General features: G+C 48.6%; 1 protein-coding gene across 1 annotated transcript; it reads left to right on the top strand.

The window, feature by feature from the left end:
• The first annotated feature begins 1595 nt into the window (after window positions 1-1595).
• CCNF (cyclin F) lies at window positions 1596-22213 on the top strand. The gene is made up of 17 exons (XM_036409535.2): window positions 1596-1707; window positions 2759-2913; window positions 4741-4847; window positions 5801-5868; window positions 7089-7285; window positions 7652-7705; window positions 8439-8543; window positions 8860-8937; window positions 11245-11396; window positions 13478-13642; window positions 15561-15684; window positions 15953-16133; window positions 16950-17037; window positions 18890-18989; window positions 19088-19215; window positions 20150-20319; window positions 21050-22213. Exons 1-17 carry the CDS (start codon window positions 1692-1694, stop codon window positions 21517-21519), a joined length of 2358 nt encoding a protein of 785 aa, XP_036265428.1. The 5' UTR covers window positions 1596-1691; the 3' UTR covers window positions 21520-22213.
• Window positions 22214-24144: the final 1931 nt, after the last annotated feature.

Genomic DNA, 24144 nt, shown 5'->3' with positions numbered 1-24144 from the left:
CTCTCACCCCACCGGGTCCTAGGGACTCCTACTGCTAGGGCAGAGGGTGGGGGCTAGGGAACGTATGGCTACAGTATAGCCAAGAAGAGGACACCTGTTTCCTGAAAAACAAGAAAACCTGACTTCTGAATGGAGAGCGATAAGGTCATAAAAAACAAGACAGAGGACATCTGAGGAGCTTTGAGTGACCAGGAATGATGTTTTAGTATTACAGGGGAGTTAGAGTGGTGAATGACAACTGACTCCATCATCGGTGGTCCAGTTTATTAGTGCCCTGCTGGTGCTTCCAAAATCTAACACTGAAAGAACTACCTCTGCCTGGGGAAAACCGGTAACAAAGTAACAATGCAGGGGAAGAGGGCAACAAAGAAACACATTGGGAAAGAGTAACCAATGGAAAAGAAAGGTATGAGGAAGGATGCGAGATCTGGGGCATCCATTCTACTCCCGTGCACATCACCCCACCCTCTCTGCCACCACCAAATTCCAGGGCCTCGGCCCCTTGTCATTTTGGGACCACTGAGACTTTCATATCCTTTGTTGTGATCATCCATCTCTTCACTGCTCCATCTCCTGCTCCAGACTGGCATGGAGCAGGGACACGGTAAGGTTCAGGGAGCATAAGGAATGGGGGAACAGAGGGGACATGACAGCTAATTGAGGCTGTGGGAGGAGGGGTCTGAGCCATGACTCAGACTCCTTCGCTTCTCCAAGCCAGGAGATTGCATTTCTTTCCTTGTTAGAATGTCTCAAGGAAGAGGTGGAGTGTGAGTTGCTTCCTGAAAGATAGGCCATGTAGGCACTGCCTGATAACCTCCGAATGAGCAGAATACCCAACTGTGGCTGGCAATAGCAAGTCAAGTAAGCCCTTTTAGGAAGGGATCCCAGGGTGGCAGCGAGGAGATCCTGGAGACTGAGTTGGGGAGATACTTGGTCAAAGTGAGAGGGTTGGGGCTTGTCCTGGGACAGGTACGTACTCAGGGTCCAAGGTGAGCCTTGTTACTGGAAAAGTGGATGATTTCGAGCCCAGAACTCCAATTCCACTTTCTGCCATTACAACCTATGCCATCAGTGGCTTGGTCCCCAACCTGAGGTCTCCTAGCCCGGCGCACGAACCGGAAATAGGCGTACAGCCTGGGGGTAGGTGAGGGTGGGAGGTCAGGGGCCACTTGGACGCAAAGCCCGGGTGCTGGCTCTTCTGCGTCCATACAGGTAGACAACCCCGTCCGGGGCCCAGCAGCGCCCGCAGGGTCCGCACACCTTCACTGACAACCTAGTCAGCAATGAGGGTCAAGCACCGATCAGCCCGGAACCACGCGGGCCAAGTCGGACCGATGAAGAAGCCCCAGCCCGCCGAGTCAGAACCGCGCTCCTCCCAGACCCACGCCAGGACGAGGGAGCCGGGAGGCTTCACGGGCTCCACCAATCAACGGCCGGTGTTCGAATTCGCGTCCTGGCGCGGCCAATCGCGGGCTCCCGGAGCCGGGGAGAGGGGCGGGGCCGGGGGCGGGGCCCTGCAGACCTGCGGCGCGCGCCCCCCCGGACGGGCCAATGGAAGCGCCGGGCGCGTTTGAAAACTAGAGCGGGCGGCGGGGCGGGTCTGCGCGTGCGTGGGGCGGGGCGCGCAGGGCTGGCGGCGGCTGGCGCTGCTGCTCAGTCTGAGGCGGCGGAGGCTGCGGGCGCAGGTGGCGATGGGGAGCGGCAGCGGTGAGCGCGGGGCGCGGGGTGCGGGCGGCCTGGGCGGCGACGGGCGGGCGAGCGAGCGGCCCCAAACCGCGCCGGCCGGCTCGAGCCCTTCGCCCCGGGGTCCCGGCGGCACTCGCCCGGCGCGCAGTTTAAATGCCCGACGGCGCCCGGGTCCGCGTGAAAGCCCCGCGCGCGGGTCCCGGCACCCGCGGAGGACGGGGAGCGCCGCCGCGGCTCCGGTGGTTCTCGCCGTGGCGGTGAAGCGTCCCCGTGTCTGTCCTCCATCCAGGGAATGAGGACAGTGTGGGGGGGAAAAACACCATGTAATCTGTGGGAGCTGGTCGCCCGGAGTGTGAGTCGGGCTTTCGCGGCACGTTAAGCGCTGATGGGGAGACCCAGGTGGGGAGCGGGGCGCGGGGCGGAGTGCTGGATGGAAAGCCAGGTAAGTCATAGGTGAGGGGTTCCTGCCCGGGAGTGTCTCAGTCCTCTGCTTGGAATGAGGAAGGAGCTGCTGGAGGCGGAGTGACCCTTCCTCACGCCCCGCCGTGGGGGGAGAGGACCCTGGGCAGAGGGGGGAACCAGGCTGTCCTGCAGTTTCAGTCTTTGGTTCCCTGTGGAACTAACTGCCCCTCTTCGTTTGAACTCGAAAACCGGGTGGTTCCCAAGTCCACGGATCCTTATGGAACATCATGCATTGTAGTCGTGTATGCAAACGGAGCAAAGAGATCAGCCAGGGTGCCAGGGAGGCTTCATTGAGAGACCTCATCCCGTTGGCTGCTTGTTTCCCCTTCCTGGTTATCCTCTGGGCTCTGCCTCTGGATCAGAAAGTTTCCCAATAGCCAGGTTACATGACTTTCTGCTTATTCACCACCGATACTTAACTGAATATTTGAATAAATGCTGTTATCCTTATCATGCTGCTCCCTTATTCTTCCTTGGGGACTGGAAATATGGCTGATTCCTTGGGTGGGACAGGGGACAATAACGGTTCAATCATCTTCACATATAACTTCGTGTCAGTACAGCTCCTTTGCAACACATCACTGAGACCATTCTGGTTCTTTTTCTTAAGTGATCCACTGTAGGTGTGCCAAGTGTTTCTGTTATCCCACCAAGCGAAGAATCAGAAGACGACCCAGAAACTTAACCATCTTGAGTCTCCCAGAAGATGTGCTCTTTCACATCCTGAAATGGCTTTCTGTTGAGGACATCCTTGCCGTTCGAGCCGTAAGTTGCCAGATGAAAATAACTCAGCCCTAGCATTGCTGGTCATTCCATCACGGTTTCATATTCCTAAATGTCAGAACAGAACTTTGGCTTCAAAAGAGAACAGAGAAACAAGGATGATAATTGTTAATAGATGCTTGAGTTGGTTCCGATCATAGAAAAAGCTAAAAGTAGTACATTCACTATAATGTGTAACAGAGAAGCCACTTTTTTATGGCAGTAAAATTTGTATCTCTTAAGACACTATATCTGAAATTTAACACTGTACCTCAATTTTAGTTGAAAAATAAATTTTTAAATTTTTTGAGAAAAATTAAGAGATCATTAAAAAGAATAAAAGTATATCCTTGAGAACAAATGCCATGTAATATTCAGTACTGAAAGGGACTCAGTGTTATTTTACAGACATTGGAACTGCAGCCTCATCTTAAACGACTTAATCCAAGGCATACAGTAAATTCGTGGGAAGACAAGAACCCATTTTTCCAACTCCCAAAGCCACCTCTTGGGCTATAATATCTCAAGAGTGTTGAGTTTCCAATGGCGGTGGGAATGTTAGCGCTTAAATTGCTAACCAGGATCAGGGCTCCCACCCAGAGCACAGGCTCCAGATCCTACCTGAGGCTGTTGTCAGTCTTTTCCAAGAGTCCCTGTTGACCTCTAGACTCCATTCATGCTCCCACTGCAAGACTCCAGGCAGAACAATACAAAATGGATTTTTGTCCCTTCCTGGTTTGGCTCAGTGGATAGAGCCTTGGCCTGCGGACTAAAGGGACCCCGACTGAAGGGACCCTGGAGGCTGTGATTCTGGGGAAGGGCTCATGCCTAGTATGTTGTGAGCTTGATTCCCAGTAGGGGGCGTGCAAGAGGCAGCTGATCAATGATTCTCATCACTGATGTTTCTCTTTCCTCCCTTCCTCTCTGAAATCAATAAAAATTTTGTTTATTTATTTTTTTTAAATATATATTTTATTGATTTTTTACAGAGAGGAAGAGAGAGGGATAGAGAGTTAGAAACATCGATGAGGGAGAATCATCGATCAGCTGCCTTTTGCACACCCCCTACTGTGGATATGCCCGCAACCAAGGTACATGCCCTTGACCAGAATCGAACCCGAGACCTTTCAGTCCGCAGGCTGACGCTCTATCCACTGAGCCAAACCGGTTTCGGCAAAATCAATAAAAATTTTAAAACAACAGCAAAAAACAGATTTTTGTCCTAGCTGCTCTTGTTAGACTTGGTTTTTCTGTTCTTTGTAGCTATATATCGTACAGAGGTGTCATCCCCTTTCTCAGACTATATCAGTGGTTCTCAACCTTTCTAAAGCCGAGACCCTTTAATACAGTTCCTCATGTTGTGGTGACCATAAAATTAGTTTCGTTTGTATGTATGTAATATGTGTGTATGTATGTTCGTATGTAATTTTGTAGCAAAATTACAGTTATGAAGTAGCAACAAAAATAATTTTATGTAGCAAAATTACAATTATGAAGTAGCAATGAAAATAATTTTATGTTTGGGGGTCACCACAACATGAGGAACTGTGTCAAAGAGTCACGGCATTAGAAAGGTTGAGAACTACTGGTCCAGATGCTTATTCCCCCTTCCAGGACCACTGTCTCCACCTTCAGAGCCACAGAGAAACTTATTTCTGGGCTCTTCTTTTCTATTCAAAGTCACTGTTACTTTACGACACAGAGTGGGGCCTTTGCTCCTGGGGTAGGGAAGGGGACAGGAGGCCTCACAGTCTGGCTTCAAAAGCTCCAGAGGCATTGTTTCTGGAAGGTCCCTTAATTCCCACCTACCCTGCTTCCGTTGCTCTGCAGGTGCACTCCCACCTGAAGTACCTGGTGGACAGCCATGCCAGCGTGTGGGCATGTGCCAGCTTTCAAGAGCTATGGCCTTCTCCAAGGAACCTGAGGCTCTTTGAAAGGTACCTCTGCACCCTGGGAATAGCTTGGTTTTCTCCCATCTTGGGGCCTCCCTGATATTCCAGCATGTGTCTCAGGGCCTGACCTGGGAATGATTTTCTTCCTGTAGCCTCTGCCAATTCTTTATCTCCTCCCTCCCCCAAAGGAAGCAACTAAGAGCAGGCAACCTCACCCACTGAGTCACATGACTCCCGGCACAGTCATCAGTCATCCATACCCCCAGCACAGGCCTAACTCTCATTAGTCACAGTGGTGCTTCTGAAGAGTCCCTCTTGGGCTGTGACCCATCCCTTGTGACTCAAACCCAGGTTGTCTGTGTGTGGGAACTTTACTCAGCTCTTTTCTTTTGGTCAAAATCATATGATTTAAATCTTATTGCATTTCATTCACTGGCTGATCCCATCCCCTTGCTAGAGATGGGATCCAGAGGCAGGACCAAAGTGGGTGTGAGCCCTAAGGCCTGTGAATCCTAGTGTGACAGTGACTAAACACACTGTCCAAGTGTGCCAATAGTTTCAGGCAGGCCACCTGAGATGTAACCCACAAATTATACAATTTACCCTTTTTAAAGGTGCAACTTGATGATTTTTAATATAGTACAGTTATGCAACCATCAATGCTATCTAACTTTATAACATTCTCATTACCCCAAAATGAGACCCTGTAACCATTAGCAGTCATTCCCTATTTTACCTGCAATCCCCCAAACCCTGAAAACTGCTAATCTGTTTCCTCTCTCTGGATATGTCCATTATGAACATTTCATATAAGGAATCATACAACATGTGGCTCCTTTCACTTAGCATATTTTTAAGGTTCATACATGTAGCGTGTCATGGATAGAAGTTGTACAGAAAGAAGTTGCTATTCAGAAAATAATTAGCTTCCATTGCTGTGATGGAACATAACCTTGATGGAGTATAATTCTGTGGTATTTTATGTTCTAATGTTGTAGGGCTGCTGAAAAGGGGAATTTTGAAGCTGCTGTGAAGCTAGGCATTGCCTACCTCTACAATGAAGGCTGTAAGTCCTTGGAGGGCTGGAGCTGGCGTTGCCCTCTTGGTATTGATGGTTTAGAACAAGCAAAAGCTCTTCTCAGTGTTTGTAATTTAGATGCTCTTCTGAGGTCTGCCTCACTGTCTTCTCCAAGGAGCTCTTGCCCTACTGAGGAGCCCATTGATGAAGTTTGATTTTTGTACGTTGGAAGACTCACCTCTCATTTTAATAAATCTTTTCATTTCAGTCAGCAAAGAATGACGGAGCAGAGCATTAGAATGAGGGCTACTCAGACAGCAGCCTTTCCCTGGCTGCCTGCCCTCTGTCCAGTTAACACCAAAACCTGTGTGTAGACTGTCTCCTTGCCTCAGCCACAGTTCCTCTGTGGAACTCGGGGGCAGCGGTCAAAGTGTGCCTAATTCCGTAGGATATCGAGAACACAGGTAGCCAAGGCTCTAAGCCGGAGGCGGGTACGAGCAGGTCGAAGCCAGCATGGTGACCGAATCTCCTTACCCCCAAAGGCCAGTGCTCTTGGAAAGAATCTTCTGTGGCCTTCTGCCACTTCCTGCCTGCTAGCTTAGCACACTAAGGACTAGCCTAGGGCCCATCCTGGCTGGTTCCCAAAGCACATAAAGATTTGAGTGTAACAGCTGTTTCTCTGCTTCTGAAAGATCTGGCATCTTATTGAGAAAGAGCCTCGGCACGTGGTCAGTTGACGAGACCATTGTGACTGATGGAAACAGGGAGCTTTCCTCCAGGCTGAGAAAGGCTGCCGTCCTGCCCCAAGCCTCCCGTCAGATAGCAGTTCCCAGACATAATTCGCACACCATACAACTCCCCCATCCAAATATACAGCCTGCTGATTTTTAGTACATTCACAGAGTTGTGCAGCCATCACCACTAATTTTGGGAATTCTCATTGCCCCCAAAATAAACTTGTTAGCAGGGGGGTTGCCAGCAGGACCCAACAGGAGGGAGGGTGGGCATATAACACCTTCACAGAGAGCACCTTCCCAACCGTCAAAATCCAGGCTGCTGGGAAGATCCTGGCAGAGGTACATGATTCTCACAGTAGGGGGAGAAAGGGAAGGAGCTCGCCATTCATGCTGGAGGGCTTTTGTCTCCTAAAACACCAATGGCTCTGCGCTGCAGTGGACTTGGGGTTTTAGACTTTCCCAAAAGATCATGGAGAACTTTCACATTTGTCCTTGAGACATCCCTGGGTTATGTTCTGTCCGCCTCTACAGTGTCTGTGTCTGATGAGGCCCGTGCAGAAGTGAATGGCCTGAAAGCCTCCCACTACTTTAGTCTCGCTGAGCGCCTGAATGTCAGTGCTGCGCCCTTCATCTGGCTCTTCATCCGCCCGCCGTGGTCAGTGTCTGGAAGCTGCTGCAAGGCCGTGGTTCACGAGAGCCTCAGAGCAGAGTGCCAGCTTCTACAAAGAGTGAGTCCTGGCCAGGAGCGCATGGAGGGTGGGCAGTGCTGGGCAGATCAAGCCCCACGGAACCTCGGGAGGTGAGAAACCTTGAGGAGAGATGCTGTGGATCATAAAGTCAGAGACCTGAGGGCAGTGGAGGCACAGAAGATAAATTGTATGGATGTGGGAGCATCTGGAAATGCCCAAGCAGGAGAGGAGGCCTCAGAGCCGGGCTTCAGGGGAATCTGATGAGCTGGACTGCAGGCACATTGACAGCTGGGTGGGAAGGCAAGACAGAAGTTCCATGAAGCAGGCCTGCAAACCCCACAGCTTGGGAGGGGCAGCCCGGATGTTCTCTCCTCTGGTGGTCATACTTCTTTCTCCTTTTCTTAGACTCACAGAGCGGCCATACTGCACTGCTTGGGGAGAGTGCTGAATCTTTTTGAGGTGAGTTGAGTTATCCATCCCACTTGGATTCTGAGTTTTGTGTGTACCTAGCCTGGGTGAGCATACAGAATACAGCAGCTTCACTTCCATGCTGCTCACTTTTCTGCCAGCCACAGACACCAAGGATGAGAAAGTAAGTGAAGGGCAGCAAAAGGGGCTGTTCCAGGGTTCAAAGCCAGATCCTGACTGTGAGAGGCTGCATGGAGCTAGGCAGAGTGTCTGAGTGTGCTTATTTGTTTCATGGTTCTGCTGTTGGTGAGCCTCTCCCACTCCTCACCCAGACCTCTCCACGTTTGAGAAAGCTTTAACAAGCTTTGTTACTAAGGAACTCCCTCTGCAGCAAAGTCAGGGAAGGTGGTGGCTTCTGGTGGCAGGTGTGCGTTGACAGTAACAGGGAGGTACACTGAGCATGAGGGAGAAGGTGGGGGAGCCTGATAGCCTCCAACATCACCATCAGGGGGCTTCAGTGTGGAGGGCTTGCCCTCCAGTAGGCCTAGAGCTAAACCAAACACAAACCTGGTCAAAGAGAAAACAGAACGTGTGAGAGCAGAACTTGTGAATTCAGTTTCCCCATTGATGGTCAAATGTATGTCTTTAGAGAAATCATTTCTACTCCGATTCTTATTAAAAAGCAATGCATGGGAACACTTAGAGATAATGGAGAAAGATGAAGATGGTTACTAGAATGGTTTAGCAGAATAAGAAAAGAATAAACTGCTTGGACTTATTCCAGGATGAAGAGAAAAAGAAGCAGGCGCGTGATCTGTTTGAAGAGTCTGCCAATCAGGGATGTTTGACCAGCTCGTACCTCCTCTGGGAAAGTGACAGAACGACGGATGTGAGTGGACCAGGGTCTGGGGAGAGGAGGAATTACGTTGGCCAAAGGCACAGTCTCCAAATCGGCCCTTGTACGAGGTTGTCAGCACAGGAAGGATCCTCATCTAGTAGGCCCCTGGGAACCACTGCTTAGTGGGCCACTCTCAGCACTGTCCCAAAATGACCACCGTCATTTGGAGAATAAAAGGCTTGGAAGAAAGTGCAGCCAGAGACCCTCTGGGGATGTAGGGGGAACATTTAAAGATCCCGTAGGTCAGTTCTGAGTTTTTCCAAAGACACAACCATGTAAAGTCATGGTGACTTTCTTCCATTGACAGATGTCTGATCCTGGACGATGCCTCCACAACTTCCGGAAACTCAGGGACTATGCTGCCAAAGGCTGCTGGGAGGCCCAGGTGAGGAGGGAGCTGGCCTTTACCTCCTGGGCTCACTCAGGAGTTGTGTCTTAAAGGAGCTTAGCTCTGGGGTGTGTGGGAGGAGAGCCTGGAACTGCTGCCTTCTTCTCTGTCCATTACCACCCTATTGTCTCAGAGCCCATTGCCTCTAAGCCAGTCTCTTAATCTCTAAGTACCTTGGGACTGCATTTGCTGTCAAAATTCATATTAGTCTAAAGTTCTCTTGCAGGTAAAGCTTACCTCAGCAACAGATCTTAAAGCTCCTTAGAGCAGGTGGGCATGTGGAGTGCTGTCTTATTCTCATTATTTGACCTGCTCACCAGGCTGTCCAGTGTCAGAACCAGAAGCCTTAGGGATTTGTAGTTGGTGTTCTTTAAGCACTTTCTCCTTGAAGCTGTAAAGTCGTGATTTCAAGACAAAGAAAATTAGCCGGGACTGGTTTGGCTCAGTGGATAGAGCATCGGCCTACAGACTGAAAGGTCCCGGGTTCGATTCTGGGCAAGGGCATGTACCTTCGATTCTGGGCAAGGGCATGTACCTTGGTTGCGGGCACATCCCCAGTAAGGGGTGTGCAAGAGGCAGCTGATCGATGATTCTCTCTCATCGATGTTTCTAACTCTCTATCCCTCTCTCTTCCTCTCTGTGAAAAATCAATTAAAATAAATAAATAAATAAATGTTTCAACTTTAAAAAAAAAAAAAAAAGACAAAATCAAGCAGGTAGAAGCTCAACCAATCAAGTGGATGGTTGATAGTCACCTACCCTCAAAAGCTAGGAAAGAAATCACAAAGTGGTAGGTGGCTCAGCCTGACATGTCACAGAGCACTGTAATGTTTATGTCCAAAAAGGCAGTCAGCAAATTTGTAAGACATCACAATCACAATGTGGTTCTACTTGAAGCTCAAGCTCATCAATAAGAATAAGGTCCTGATAAAGTCCACAGGGCCTCAGTGGCCTCTGAGAAAAGAGGAAATAAGCACAATTGAGGAAACAGAGCATCAGCATTACCATCACTGCTGGCTGAAAGGGCAGTGCATTTTAATCAGATCACATTAGCAGATATTTATGTGTGCTTTTTAATAGATAATGACTTCAGCAAATACACAACTTTTAAAAATATATATTTTATTGATGTTTTACAGAGAGGAAGAGAGAGGGATAGAGAGTTAGAAACATCGATGAGGGAGAATCATCCATCAGCTGCCTCTTGCACACTCCCTACTGGGGAGGTGCCCACAACCAAGGTACATGCCCTTGACCGGAATCAAACCTGGGGCCTTTCAGTCTGCAGGCTGACACTCTATCCACTGAGCCAAACCGGTTTCGGCAAAATAGACAATTTTTAACAATAGCTGTTTTTTCTGGCAGAGATATAATAAAATAGTGTTCCTATTAATTGGTGTGAACATCAAGTCCTGCCTTTCAGAAAGCACTTGCACATAAGCAGCAAAATGCTTAGCAGAGCCATTCCTGTGGACTGGTCATATGAGCAGACAGTTACAGGTATTAAAAAGGCTGCACAAAGATGTTACAAAATAATAGTAAAACTCATCAGAAATAACTGAAAAAGAACAAATTGAACATGTTTACAGATATTTCATTTTCTAAGGAACCATGTTATTATTGTTAGGTGAGCAAAGAATAGATTAGATGTGTATTATACTGTAAACACGAATGCATATACACACTGTTGTCGGTGCATAGAAAAATCTGAAAGGAAATACATAGAAATGGTTGATAGTAACCAATTTCTGAGCTTAGTGGGTGCTGGGTGGGTCTTGTGCAAAGCTCAGTTAATCCTCACATCATCTACCAAAGCGGGTGCTATATGCCACTTCATGAAAAGTGAAACTGAGGCATAGAAGTCCCCCAATTTCCCAGCAGTCACACTCAGGCTCAGATTTTAGTGGCAAGTCATCTGAGCCCCCAGCCTGCTCTTTGACACCTTGCTATGCAGCTTCTTTCTGGAGTATCTAGCTTTCACAGTTGGGAGTTGAATAGGAATATACCTTTTTTTTTTTTAAGTTACCAAACACTTACTGGTTGAACTACTATACCAGGTTAGGAAGGGGACTAACATTTCATTACATACCTTTTATCCTTTTTAAAATTCTTTATCATGTGATATATTACTTATTTCAAAAGGAATTATTAAAATCTTAGTCTTACTGGTTCCAGAAGGCTTGAGGCATAAGGAGGACAAATGTGTATACACATGTCTTCTCTCTCAAAAGCTCTTCACATTTGGAAATGGAAAACCTCAAAAGTCACTGCTTTGTGCTCATTCTGCATGTCTTTACTTCCCAGCTGTCTTTAGCCAAAGCCTGTGCAAATGGAAACCAGCTTGGACTAGAAGTGAAAGCATCCAATGAGATAGTCTGCCAGCTCTTTCAGGCTTCCCACGCTGCTAATAAGCAGGAGGTCTTTTCCGTACAGAAGGGACTCAACGACACGATGAGGTGAGGGGTTCAAGCCAGAGCTTCTGATTGGACGGCAGAGTGACCACTGGTCTCTGGTGCAAAGGGAGCTATCCATTCTGTTTCACCTGAGCCACCTATCACAGAGCACTCTGTGTTGTCAACCCCACTGAGATCACCCCCTTTATGTGTGTGTGTGTGTGTGTGTGTTTTCTAAGTTATCCAGGGCTTTAAGAGAAAATATTTGTCCTTAATATTTGTTGCTCTCTCCAATTTTCCTTTTTAAGCCTCAGAACACGTTAAAACCATTTTAAATATCTTTCTGAAGCCCCCAAACCACCTTTTCTTTATAAGCTATCATTATGATCATTAACTTGATATATGAAACTCCATGGCTGTCAGAGCCAGCCTGAACCAGGAGCTGTGCCCTCTGGGGCAGCTGCAATGTGCCCGGGGTCCTGAAACCCCAGCAGTACCCACCACTCTCTGCTGGTCCATTGTCCTCCAAGGTGTAGAGATAAGGCACTTGTTACATTTAATTACAGAACATGGTAGTGAAATGGAAAATGTGAGTAATTTTGTAAGCTTATGTAAGAGGTTTCAAATACATTTGGGTTTATGATGGGCAGATTCTGGGTATACTCTAGTAGACAATGCCCAGCACATAGTAAATTCTCAGTAAACAATAGTTTTGGAAGATCTAGCGTTTCCTGGAGAGGATTAATGTCTAACACACATGGTGAGGGATGCATCATCCTTAGATCCCACATTAAATGTCACAAGGATTTTGTGCTTTCTGCCTGTGGTGGTGGCAGCAACCCCTTTCCCCCTCCTCTCAGCTCTTCCTTTTTTCTGTTGGAAGAAATATGCTGATAACACCTTGTGCCCCTCTCAGTCTGCCCTTTTATTTATTTATTTATTTTTTTTTTGACTTGCTATTTTGGCTCAGCAGGGTGTAATAAAATTCACTTTTTTTCCCCTTGTTAAGAACTAAAATAATTTTATTGAGATAATAACATTTCATCCCTTGAGTTGAGCATCCTTCCATTTTCCTCTGCCTAGCAACTGCCAACTTTTTCTTTTATTTTACTGAGGTATAATTGACATGTAACATTATATTAGTTTCAGATTTATCCACTTTAAAGTATATACTTTGGTTATTCTGTTTTTATAAGCAGATTAAGTTTGTTAATCTATTTGTGTAGGGGAACTTCCTCTTCTCTTTCAATAGTGGTTGGTTTAAACCTCAAACACCTGATACTCATGTCATGCTTTCTTCCTCCTCCTGGGAGAAACTAGAGGCTTGTCTTCCTCCTTCATCCTTTCCTCCTTCCATTCCACCTCCATTGCTTCCCTCCTCCTTCCATTCCACCGCTTTGGCCCCATCTTTCCCTCTTTCCCTCCACATTTAAGAGATGCTTCTGTCCTGGCTGACACCAGGATCCCACCTACCCTGTCTGCAGAATCACAATTTTTCTCTCTCTTCTATTCTCTGAACCCCCTCTCCTTTATTCAGAAAGGCATTTCCCGTACTCTGGTATCCTTCCCATTGCATGCAGCATTCCTTTGTGATGTCTTTGTCCCTGACCCCAGGCTGTAGCCCTCTTGAGGAAGACCCCATGTGTGTTGGCTCTGTGCTCCATTAGGGTTGGTGGGTGATAAGAAAGTCCAGGCGCCGGCTCAGTGTGTTCCGCTTTAGTTATGTTCTTGGCTCTTTGCTCCAATGCAGAAGGTTTTGGTAAATGACCCCATAGGTGTGTTGCAGGAGGGCCAAAGCTCTCGCACCTTTGAGTGTCTTTTCTCTGGTCCTGGGGTCTGTGATCTGTCTCACCTCTACCTTGCCCCTTACCTGTAAGTATCGGGTCTTTCCAGTCCTGGGGGACACTGAGGGGGCGGCAGAGACATGGATATATGAGCCCACCTACCTCCCAGAAACAATGTCAGGAGATATGGGGCCTCCCTAACCCCCTTGAATATAGCATCTCAGCCTGGGATGGTTCCTGGGTAAACCAATAGTGCAGATGACCAGCTCTCTCACTTGAGACAGATGGACCATCTGGATTGGGAGATAGGACACTCATGAATGCTCGCTCTAATGTTCAGGGGTGGTGCTCTTCCCAAAGGTACATTCTAATCGACTGGCTGGTAGAAGTTGCCACCATGAAGGACTTCACAAGCCTGTGCCTTCACCTGACCGTGGAGTGTGTGGACCGATACCTACGGAGGAGGCTGGTGCCCCGGTATAAGCTCCAGCTGCTGGGCATTGCCTGCATGGTCATCTGCACTCGGTGAGAAGCTCCCCACAGCTATGCCCTGGTTCACGGACTGGCTTTTCAGTGAAATAAAGCTTCATTGCCCCATTTGGTTAGATGGGGTTTGAATTTTAGGAAGTGCCCAAGCCACGTAGTCCTTCCCACAGAGACAGCTGAGCTGGGTGTGTGGGCAGCCACTCATCCCAGTACATGGTCTCAGGACCCAAAGTGTGGCCTTATTTGGTGAGAGTGACTCAACGAGGGAAAGTCATAGTCCTCCACCGAAGATCATGAAAGATTGCTTGTTGGCAATCAAGTTCCCAACAGTGTGTTTCTTAGTCTTATTTATTACCTAAATCTGCTGTCTTAAACAAATACCTGTCCACCAGTTTTGCCTTTGGAAGTAATATAAACAGTGATTCCCACCATACAGTTTGATTTTTTTAAAAATATATTTTATTGATTTTTTATAGAGAGGAAGAGAGAGGGATAGAGAGTTAGAAACATCGATGAGAGAGAATCATCAATCAGCTGCCTCTTGCACACCCCCTACTGGGGATGTGCCCGCAACCAAGGTACATGCCCTTGACCGGAATCGAACCCGGGACCTTTCAGTCCACAGGCCGACACTCTATCCACTGAGCCAAACCGGTTTCAGCCCCACCATACATTTTGTGTGTTCTAGTTTTCCTAAACCAGATGGTCTGCCATTTCCCCTGGGCAGTACTTTCCAGACCAAATGTCCTTGTCTGCAAGGCTCGGGGGAAATAAGGAACAGGCTCGTTGCTCACAGTGGTGTGAATTACAGGGAGATTGATTTCTTTTGCACAATAACTCAGAGGCATAAGATCCAGGCTCATCATGTCTTTGGGGTGGATTTTCTGTTTCATGGAGGTCACAGAGGAACCCTAGTTTCTGTCTTATTCTCTGCCTCTACTATTCCTTGACCCCTAAAGTCACCATGTCCACCTTTGCAGCAAGCTCAGTCACATGGCTACATGTAACTAGAAAGCATGGTCGTATGACCACAGATGGAGGGAGCATGATGGACTCGGGGTCAGCAAGGCAACTGCTGCACACTGTTTGGGCCCCTCAGTATTTCAGGTCTCCTCACCTGAGAGCACTGAATAGACAGGGCCCCTGCCTCCTGTATCTAGGTGGCATACTTACATCCTTGTCCACAGAAACCAAGTTATTGGATCACAAACTGACAAGCGGTGAGATGCTAATTTCTTTAAAATTTTTAGAGGCTGAGATAACTCACCTCTGCTCTCAAAGCAGCACTTGCCATGACTCCAAGCACAGGGCCTCATCAGCTACCCTTGCATCTCAGCCTTTCAGCACCTGTGGGCCCATTCCTCAGCATGTGTGGGAGCTGCAGAGTCTTAGGACAAAGCCATCACAGGCCTGGCCCCAGCCCACCCTCACCAGGGGAGGCACCCTCAGCAGGCCACTGGACCAGTGTGTTCACTGATAGTTGGCTTTCGTGGAGAGTAGAGAACAGGGTGATCATCTGCCTAATGGACAATCAGATTTCCAGTGGCCAGACTCTTTGCTGTATACAAACCTTCAAACAACCTCTAGCTCAGTTTTGTGGCTCACCTACCTCCTAGATTTAAGCCATTTATACTCACTGTAGAATCTGGCACAAAGCAGGGCAAACCCCACACACAAAACCAGGAGGATTGACCAGTCACGTCATTCATGAGTGCCTTTGGCAGAAACATCTGTGTGCCTGGCGGTCCAGCCACTCACAGTGGTCTGTGGCACTAATCCCTCCTCCTTTCCAGCCCCTTATGACAGGGTTATGTGATTTCTTCAGTTCCCATCTGTAGCCACATGCATCCAGGTCTATTCTTTGACCCCCCACCCCCAGCCTCTTTTACTGAAGCCTAAAGTGATTGCCTCACTGAGGGAATTGAGCTCAACTCTCAGATCCCATCTCATATTCCAGGTTCATCAACAAAGAGATCTTGACAATCCGGGAAGCCGTGTGGCTCACAGACAATACGTACAAGTATGAGGACCTGGTGAGGATGATGGGAGAGATCATTTCTGCACTAGAAGGGAAGATTCGAGTAAGTGGCCTTTTTTCTTTTTCTTTGTAAATCCAAGTGGAGGTCACATGAGGGAGTGGCAGGATCTTAGGGCAATCTCATAGCATTGAACTTTCCTGCTCTGAGAAGTCCTGGGCCCAGAGGTCATCTTATCACCACATGCCCTGACAACCATCTTGAACATCAGTCATGCCAGACTCTGTGCTGGGCCAGCCTCCCTGTTGATTGGGTAGATGAGCTCTCTGTGTGCCGAGACCCCTCCTCACGTCTGCCTTCCGGTTCTGTCTAGGTCCCTACCGTGGTTGATTACAAGGATATCTTGCTGACGCTGATCCCTATGCCACCAAGAACCCAGCACCTGTGCAGCTTCCTCTGCGAGCTCTCCCTACTGCACACCAGCCTGGCTGCCTACTCCCCAGCACGCCTGGCCGCAGCCGCCCTGCTGCTAGCAAGGTTGACACATGGGCAAAGTAAGGACCCTGCTCTTCAGGCCAGCCGCTCAGCACAGGCTGAGCCAGGGGCCTGGGCAATTCCTGGAGTCAGAAAATAAGTGGGGAGAGGGGAGAAAAAGAAGCGGGCCCATCTCTCCTGGAGAAGGAAAACCCCAGTACGGATTAAAAGCCGTTCTCTGGGAGTGAGGTTAGGGATGGTCCTAGCTTAAGTACAGGGGTGGACAAAAGTAGGTTTACAATTCTAGTACACCAAAACAGAGTACTTATTCTGGTATTATTATTTATTTATTTTTAAAATATGTTATTGATTTCAGAGTGAGGAAGGGAGAGGGAAAGAGGGATAGAAACATCAGTGATGAGAGAGAATCATTGATCAGCTGCTTCTTGCATGCCCTGATACTGGGGATTGAGCCTGTAACCTGGGCATGAGCCCTGATCAGGAATCGAACCTTGACCACATCAGCCGGGCTTGTATTATTACTTATTAATTATTATATTACTAGAGGCCCTATTCACGAAATTCGTGCAAGACTAGCCCTTTGCAGTCTGGCTGCCTCCAGCCTCGCAGCCCCAGCTTCATCCAGAAGGACATCCAGACGTTGTTCTGCTGTTCAGCCATTCATTTGTATATTATGCTTTTATTATTATAGATTTTTCCATATGAACAACTTAAGCCTACTTTTGTCCACCCCTGTATTTCCCACACTGCTGACAGTGACCAGGCATGCTTTGTATGTGAGGTCTGAGCTCCAGGAAATCCCACAACAGAACCATCTGGGTTGTAAGGGTGAGTGGGTGTCAGAACAGCCCCAACATTCCTGCTTTTCTTCCCAGCACAGCCCTGGAGCACTCAGCTATGGGACCTCACCGGGTTCTCCTGTGAAGACCTCATACCATGTGTCTTGAGTCTTCACCAAAAGTGGTGAGTCTTTAAAAGGAAATGGATTCTCCCACCCTACTTCTGCCACAGAGGCTGGGTCCTCAAGTATAGAGAAAAGGAGGGGGCTTTCTTGGGGACCATCAATCCACATAGACCTTTCCTGCAGTAAGTTGTATCAGAGTTGACATTTAAACATTCCAAAGCCATATTGCATATTTCACTCGATGTGTGTGCAATAGTAGCTCCTCCCAATCCAAGCCAAATTCCATGGGCAGCAGAACTTAATAGAAAAAATAAGACTCTCCCTAACTAGTAGGAATTTCAGTGTAAGACACATGATGTAGCTCATGTGCTGACAAACTATGGCCCCCAGGCACATACCTGGCTACAGCTCATCCTAGCTCAGCTTACAGCCCCTCCTCCCACTCCTCAGCCCACTCATTCTGGTCCCCACTCCCTCCCTACCACATGCCTATCTACTAAAGCATCCCAGTGACCTCCTTCCTCCACCAGGCCATGCTGCCTTAGTGTTCTCTTCCCCACACTAAAAGCCTGTTGAATTGTACACTTTAGAAAAAGTTCAGTTTGTTAAATAAATGATTCTGATTTACCTGGTTTGGAAGAAAAAACCCTGGGGGACAGGAGACAGCCTAACAATAATTTTTGGTAACCAGGTAACAACTATTTGCACTCCTAGTGTGAGCAACTGTGCGGTCAGACACAAGCTGACTGTCATCTGTACCCCAGTCCATCAGCTTCAGGATCTGGGCACTGGTCCTAGCTGGCTTGGCTCTGAAGGCTCAAAAGGGATTGGCAAGAAATATTCAAAGTGATGAAAAGTAAGGACCTACAACCAAGATTATCCAGCAAAGCCATCATTTAAAATCAAAGGGCAGACTAAAAAAAGCTAAAGGATTTCATCACCATCAAACCAGTAAATGTTAAAGGGTCTTCTTTAAGAAGAAGAAGGAAAAAAACAAGATAAAAATATGAACAATAAAATAGCAATAAAATCTATCAACAATTGAATCTAAAAAACAAAATAATGGAAATAGACTCACAGTTACAGAGAACATTTTGCCATTTGCCAGATGGAAGGTTGTTTGAGGGGATGGGTGAAAAAGGTGAAGGGATTAAGAAGTATAAATTAATACATAATAGTCACGGGATATAAAGTATAGCATAGGGAACATAGTAAACTATTAACCATCTACGGTGTCAGGTGGGTGAAAGATTTACCAGGATGATCACTTAGTTAATGTCTAATCCGAGTGTACATCTGAAATTAGTATAATGTATGTCAACTATGATTGAAAAATAAAAATGGTTTTAAAATGGGGGGGCTGTACTCCTTACATATATTACTCATATTTCCCCCCCTCCAGCCCTAGGCAAACATTCATCTACTGTCAGTCTCTATGGATTTACCTGTTCTGGACATTTCATAGAAATGGAATCACAATATGTGTCCTTTTGTGGCCGACCTCTTCCACCCTTATATTTTCCACTGTAATATTCTACTGTGGATATTGTGTTTATAATTTGTGCACTGATGGATGTTTGGGTTGTTTCCACCTTTTGGCTGTTAAGTATCATGCTGCTATGAACATCCACGGACAAGTTTCTGTGTGAATGTGTTCACATTTCTGTTGGGGATTCACCTGGGATTGGAATTGCTGAGTCAAAGGTTTAACTGCCAGGAACAGCTAGACTTTCCCACAGTGGCACTCTATTTTACCTCCCATCACTGGGCTGCTTTTGAAAGTATGTTGTCCCCTCTCATTTCAGTGAGGGAGGCTAAAAATGGGAGTCTCTTGGGCTGGGTGTGCTGATAATGCCTGCCCCGCATCCCCACCTGCCCCCCACTGCCCCTCACATGTCCCTCTGTTTGCAGCTTCCATGACGACGTCCCTAAGGACTACAGACAAGTCTCTCTGATGGCCGTCAAACAGCGATTTGAGGACAAGCGTTACCAAGAGATCAGCCAGGAAGAGGTATCACTCCCCCTTCCCTGTCTCCTGGTCGGGTGGGAACAAGTCCCTGCCTGCCCCTGGGGGCCTCTTCTCTCCCTCTGACCCCGGCTTCCTCCCAGGTGCTGAGCTACAGCCAGGTGTGCGCAGCCCTAGGAGTGAAACAAGAGAGCCCGGAACCCACGTCTTTCCTCAGCTCCGGGGACATTCACACCTTCCTTAGCTCTCCTTCTGCGAGGAAAACCAAGAGGTTAGTAAGCCCAGTCTTAAAGGTGTGATGCGGTATTGGCTCCTGTGTGCTTGGGCCAGTAACTGTCTGAGGGGCTTCATACACAGAGGGCTCAGCTCCTACGGCATAATGGAGAAGGAACACATCCTATGAAACGGAAGCTGGGTTGAATTCAGGCCTCACTCCCCTGCACCTGAGCTGCACTCTGCAGCGCTGTCTTCCTCCAACATGCTGTCTCTTGCTTTGACTGGTACCCTTTGAGGGAAAATGGGCTTGAACATAGGTTGAGCCCAGCTCAGGCTCTAGCCCTACCATGCATTTGTCGCATGTCACCCTTCTTGGGCCTCCAACTCCATGGTGTTACTGGCACTCCCTTAACTCCAGCTATAACCTAAAGGGTGTCCTCAGCTGTACCCTCATCTCTATCCTAATCTTCCGTTTGTATCCCACTTCTTTTTTTTTAATTTTAATTTTAATTTTATTGATTTTTTACAGAGAGGAAGAGAGAGGGATAGAGTTAGAAACATCGATGAGAGAGACATCATCGATCAGCTGCCTCTTGCACACCCCCTACTGGGGATGTGCCCGCAACCAAGGTACATGCCCTTGACTGGAATCGAACCCAGGACCTTTCAGTCTGCAGGCCGACGCTCTATCCACTGAGCCAAACCGGTTCCAGCCCCACTTACTTCTGTCTCTCCTATCTCAAAAGTCCTGGCTGTACCACCTGCAATAACTTCTCTTCCCCACCTCACTCACCTGAAGAACTCATATTGATCCTGCAAAGTCCAGATGAGCCAATACTCTCACTGCACCTCTGGCCTTGCCTCTGGGCCGCCAAGGGCAGGCACTGGGTGGCTGTGTTGTCTCTATCACAGCACACGGGGCGGGGCAGGCAGGTGCCGAGGACCTAATGCTGCTGCCTCTGACTGAGTTCCTGGCCTCCACATCTTAGGAAGCGAGAGAACAGCCTCCAGGAGGACAGGGGCAGCTTCGTCACCACCCCCACTGCAGAGCTGTCCAGCCAGGAAGAGACGCTACTGGGCAGCTTCCTGGACTGGAACCTGGACTACTGCTCTGGCTACGAGGGCGACCAGGAGAGCGAGGGCGAGAAGGAGGGTGATGGTAAGTCCCGTGCCCACGAAGCCACCAGGGGCTATGCCAAAGGGGACAGCGAGAAGAGGGGCAGCTCTCATCAAGAGCTCCTGGCTTTACCTGCGAGAGAACGTGTCAGACACAGGTAGACGTGAGAGAGCAGAGTCCCTAGGACACCACAGCAGTGGTTGAGGAGAAAGGATTTAAGCCAAATGTGTGTCCAGCTTCAGGCAGGCCTGTGTTGATGGAAGGGACTTACCGGGGCAGGGGAAAAGGAAGTCTGTCAGGAGTTTACAGTAAGATCTTTCTAGAACATTGTGTGAGATGTCCCCCACTGTGGCTCTGTGGCTCACACTTTCCTCCAGGGTCCAGGAGAGGCTGCAGGGAGCTCTGTTCTCGTGTTTACAGGCACTTGTCTGCATAGAAAACCCAATTCAAGCAGTTTCTGTCAATCTTCCAATTGCTTGCAAGCTTTTGTGTCCAGGGAATTAAGTAAATTATTAGATGACCAGTTTGTTGTTACTTTCTATTATCCCCCAAGTCCTATTGGGTCCCTCAAGCTTGAAGGAGGCATTTCATCCTCCATTCTTTAACTCAAAAGAGATCAGTAGAGGGGACTATCTAGTGAGGTCCAGCATATAGAGCGGAGAGAACTGGGTGAGAGTTGGACCCTAGGCAACTAGGGTCCCAACTTGGTAGGGGTCACCCTGATGCTTAGTCTGTGGCCTGACCTCTCCTCTGACTTCTCCTTCTCCCATAGTGACGGCTCCCAGCGGTGTCCTTGATGTCACCGTGGTGTACCTCAATCCAGAACAGCACTGTGGCCAGGAATCTAGCGATGAAGAGGCCTGCCTGGAGGACGAGGGATGCCAGGACCTGCACGCCACGGTGCCAAGCACCCAGACACCTCTGGCCCTAGGGCCCAAGCCCCCTCTCTGTGGCAGCAGGGAACTGGGCAAGGACATTGCAACCTCGGGGTACTCCTCCGTCAGCAGCGTGAGTCCCACAAACTCCATGAATGGCGGCCCTCCCCAATCTACCTCAGCACACTCCCCAGGCAGTGACCCGAACACACTGCATTGCCACCATCATGCCAGGAAGTCGTGTTTACAGTGTCGGCCCTCAAGTTCCCCAGAGAGCAGTGTTCCCCGGCAAGAGGTGAAAAGGAAAAACCTATCTGCCCCCAGCGAGGAGGAGCAGGACACGAACTTGGGCTTCCTGGAGCTGTGAGTGCGTTAGTGTTTGCTGCGGTGAATGTTTGCGGGGAGAGCTGCTGCTGCACCAGAAGTGGGAGCACTGGAGAGGAATGATGTGTAGACCCCAGTGGCCTCACATGGAGAAGAGAGAACTTGGGAAGGACACCGAGTGTCTTTGACCAGGGGAGTCCCATTCCAGCTATCAGAATGTCTAAATCAGAACAAAACTCAGATCCTTCTCTTTGAAAAGTTTAACCTCAAAGCAACACTGTGTGAAGCCTATTTCTCTGTGCTCTGTCCTGAAAAAACCTGTGTCTGTCCTGCTTTCTCTTTGGGAAGCTTAAGCCCATGGCCTGACAACCCCAGCCCCAATGAACCCCCATCACAGTAGTGACAGCTTTCACAATTGAGAACACCCAGTCAGGTAGCCTGGCACAGCTTCTCCACTCCCTGTGTCTATTTGGCTTTAGGTTCCAGGGGGAGCTGAGAGCTCTGAGTACAGGTATGTCCTGGTGCCCACCTCACCCTGCCCAGGTCATCTACTCCCTCACAGGGCAGAGGGTCCCGTGGTGAGGGAGCCCTGCCCTTTTCATTGTCGGGCTACATGTGATGACCAGACATGAAGGCCCTGACTTTTTCTTTCTTTCTATATTTTATTGATTTTTTACAGAGAGGAAGAGAGAGGGATAGAGAGTTAGAAACATCATCAATCAGCTGCCTCCTGCACATCCCCTACTAGAGATGTGCCTGCAACCAAGGTACATTCCCTTGACTGGAATCGAACCTGAGACCCTTCAGTCCGCAGGTCGACACTCTATCCACTGAGCCAAACCAGTAAGGGTAAGACCCTGACTTTTTGCAGGACAGGGCCTTGATGTCTTGGTCATAGGCTCCCTCCCTCCCAGCTCATTTTAGAAGTCTGTCCCTCTTCCCTGAGTGATTTGTCTGTGTCTCCAACAGATAGTCTCCATATGAGCATCTCTCGCTGTACTGAATTTCTGGGCCATTTCTTTTTAAATAGAAGTTATTAAATTTTTTAAAACAAGGGATTCTTAACATTATTTAGACACAGCTAAAGATAATCTGACTCAAACCCCCTTAAAGCTATCCTGATACTGTTTATGCAGAAAGAATTTGCCTAAAGAGGTTAACCAAGAAAAAATCATTTGTAACATCTGAAGTGTGGCCCAGATGACGAAGAGCAAGATTCAGAAGAACTGTCCCTGCCTACCGGGCGAGGATGGGTCTGCTGTGGGTTTCTGAGAATAACACTGAGAGACTTGGGGCAGCAGCCAAAACACCTGAGAGATCTGCCCAAGAGCAGTGGCCCTGACCTCTCCGCAGTTGACCACTGACACCGTGCTATAACTTTTGTTTCCTCTCAAAATGTCAGAAAGAACCACTTGGCTAGGAGTGTCCCCCAAATGCTCTTGAACCCGAATTACAATGCTTGTGTGTGTGTGTGCATGTATGTATGTCTTTTCTACTGTAAGAGAATTCTGCATCTGTGTGCCCCTGGGTATGTGTGAGCCTGTTTCCTCACCTGTAAGATGGGGCAATAATGTCTACCTCACAGGCCTGTTGTGAGGATTAAATGTGATGAGAATAGTGGAAGCTGAGTGATGTGCATATCTGTACTGCCTTGTCACTTCCTACTGTCACCCAAGTCACATTGGGGCACTTGTCCCCTTAATTAAAATCCCAACTCTGGGTGGACCTAGTTCTTTGCCCTTCTCCCAGCCTGCACCTGTACAGGATAAATTGTTGAGCCTAACACTCCATGACCACAGTGTCTGAATCTTTCAAAGCTCTAATGATCACCTCAGTGCCCTATGACTGGTGTGGGGTCTTCTACGTGCTGATGGGAAGCGTTTTCCCCTCCCCTCCTTCCTCACAGAGAATCTCAATGGCATCAGCCTCCCCACATTAGGCATGAAAACAGACCACAGCAGATGGAGGGGCCACACTACGGCTGCCTGGGTCCCAAACCCTTTGCGCCTGGCCTCTTCCACTCCCCTCTTTCATGTCTCTCTCCCTGTGCTGCACCACCTTTCTATTAGTGACTATAAAATGGACAGCTCTCCAGCTTTAAACATGCTCCCCTCCCCCAAGATTTGTAGTCCTAAACCAAGATTGTTTATTATTTTCTCCAATTACATTGGCTCTTGCCGCCTGCATCACAGCTCCCACCCTGGGTGTTCCCTTAGTCACTGAAGACCCCACCCCCCATCCCTTGGACAGTCTTCCACTGCTGCTTTGACGCCGGGCCCTGCTGTCACTCCACCTCTCTGGGCTCCAGCTCTCCTTCCAACATCTATTCCTCACCTGTCCCTGTCCATGCACACCTGCCTCCCATTGAACCATCCTGCTTCATCTCTACCCACGTGCCTACCTGATGTCTCCCCTGAATGTCATCACCTCACCTGCATATCCAAAAGCGAACACGCCCCTTCTTCCTCACCCCCGCCCCCCCCCCCCGCCGCCGCCGCCCCCCCCCCCCCCCCCCCCCCCCCCCCCCCCCGCTCCCAACACACAGTTCATCCTCATCTCAAGCAACTGCTGGCAGTCCATAGCCATTGGGCCCATCGCGGCGTCAGCAAGACAGGTGGGCCTCACTTCAGAGTGCCTTCAATAAGAACAAGGAGAAGCCAACTGTGAA

This window comes from Pipistrellus kuhlii, unplaced genomic scaffold (genome assembly GCF_014108245.1).
Source record: "Pipistrellus kuhlii isolate mPipKuh1 unplaced genomic scaffold, mPipKuh1.p scaffold_m20_p_4, whole genome shotgun sequence".
Classification (NCBI taxonomy): domain Eukaryota; kingdom Metazoa; phylum Chordata; class Mammalia; order Chiroptera; family Vespertilionidae; genus Pipistrellus; species Pipistrellus kuhlii.
The sequence above is the reverse complement of the archived record's forward strand: the minus strand, read 5'-3'. Positions and strand labels throughout refer to the sequence as shown.

Excerpts from the sequence above, each read along its gene's own strand:
- CCNF (XM_036409535.2), top strand. Across the intron at positions 4,848-5,800 it reads AACCTGAGGCTCTTTGAAAG|GGCTGCTGAAAAGGGGAATT; the intron begins GTACCTCTGCAC and ends CTAATGTTGTAG. Across the intron at positions 8,938-11,244 it reads AAGGCTGCTGGGAGGCCCAG|CTGTCTTTAGCCAAAGCCTG; the intron begins GTGAGGAGGGAG and ends TTTACTTCCCAG.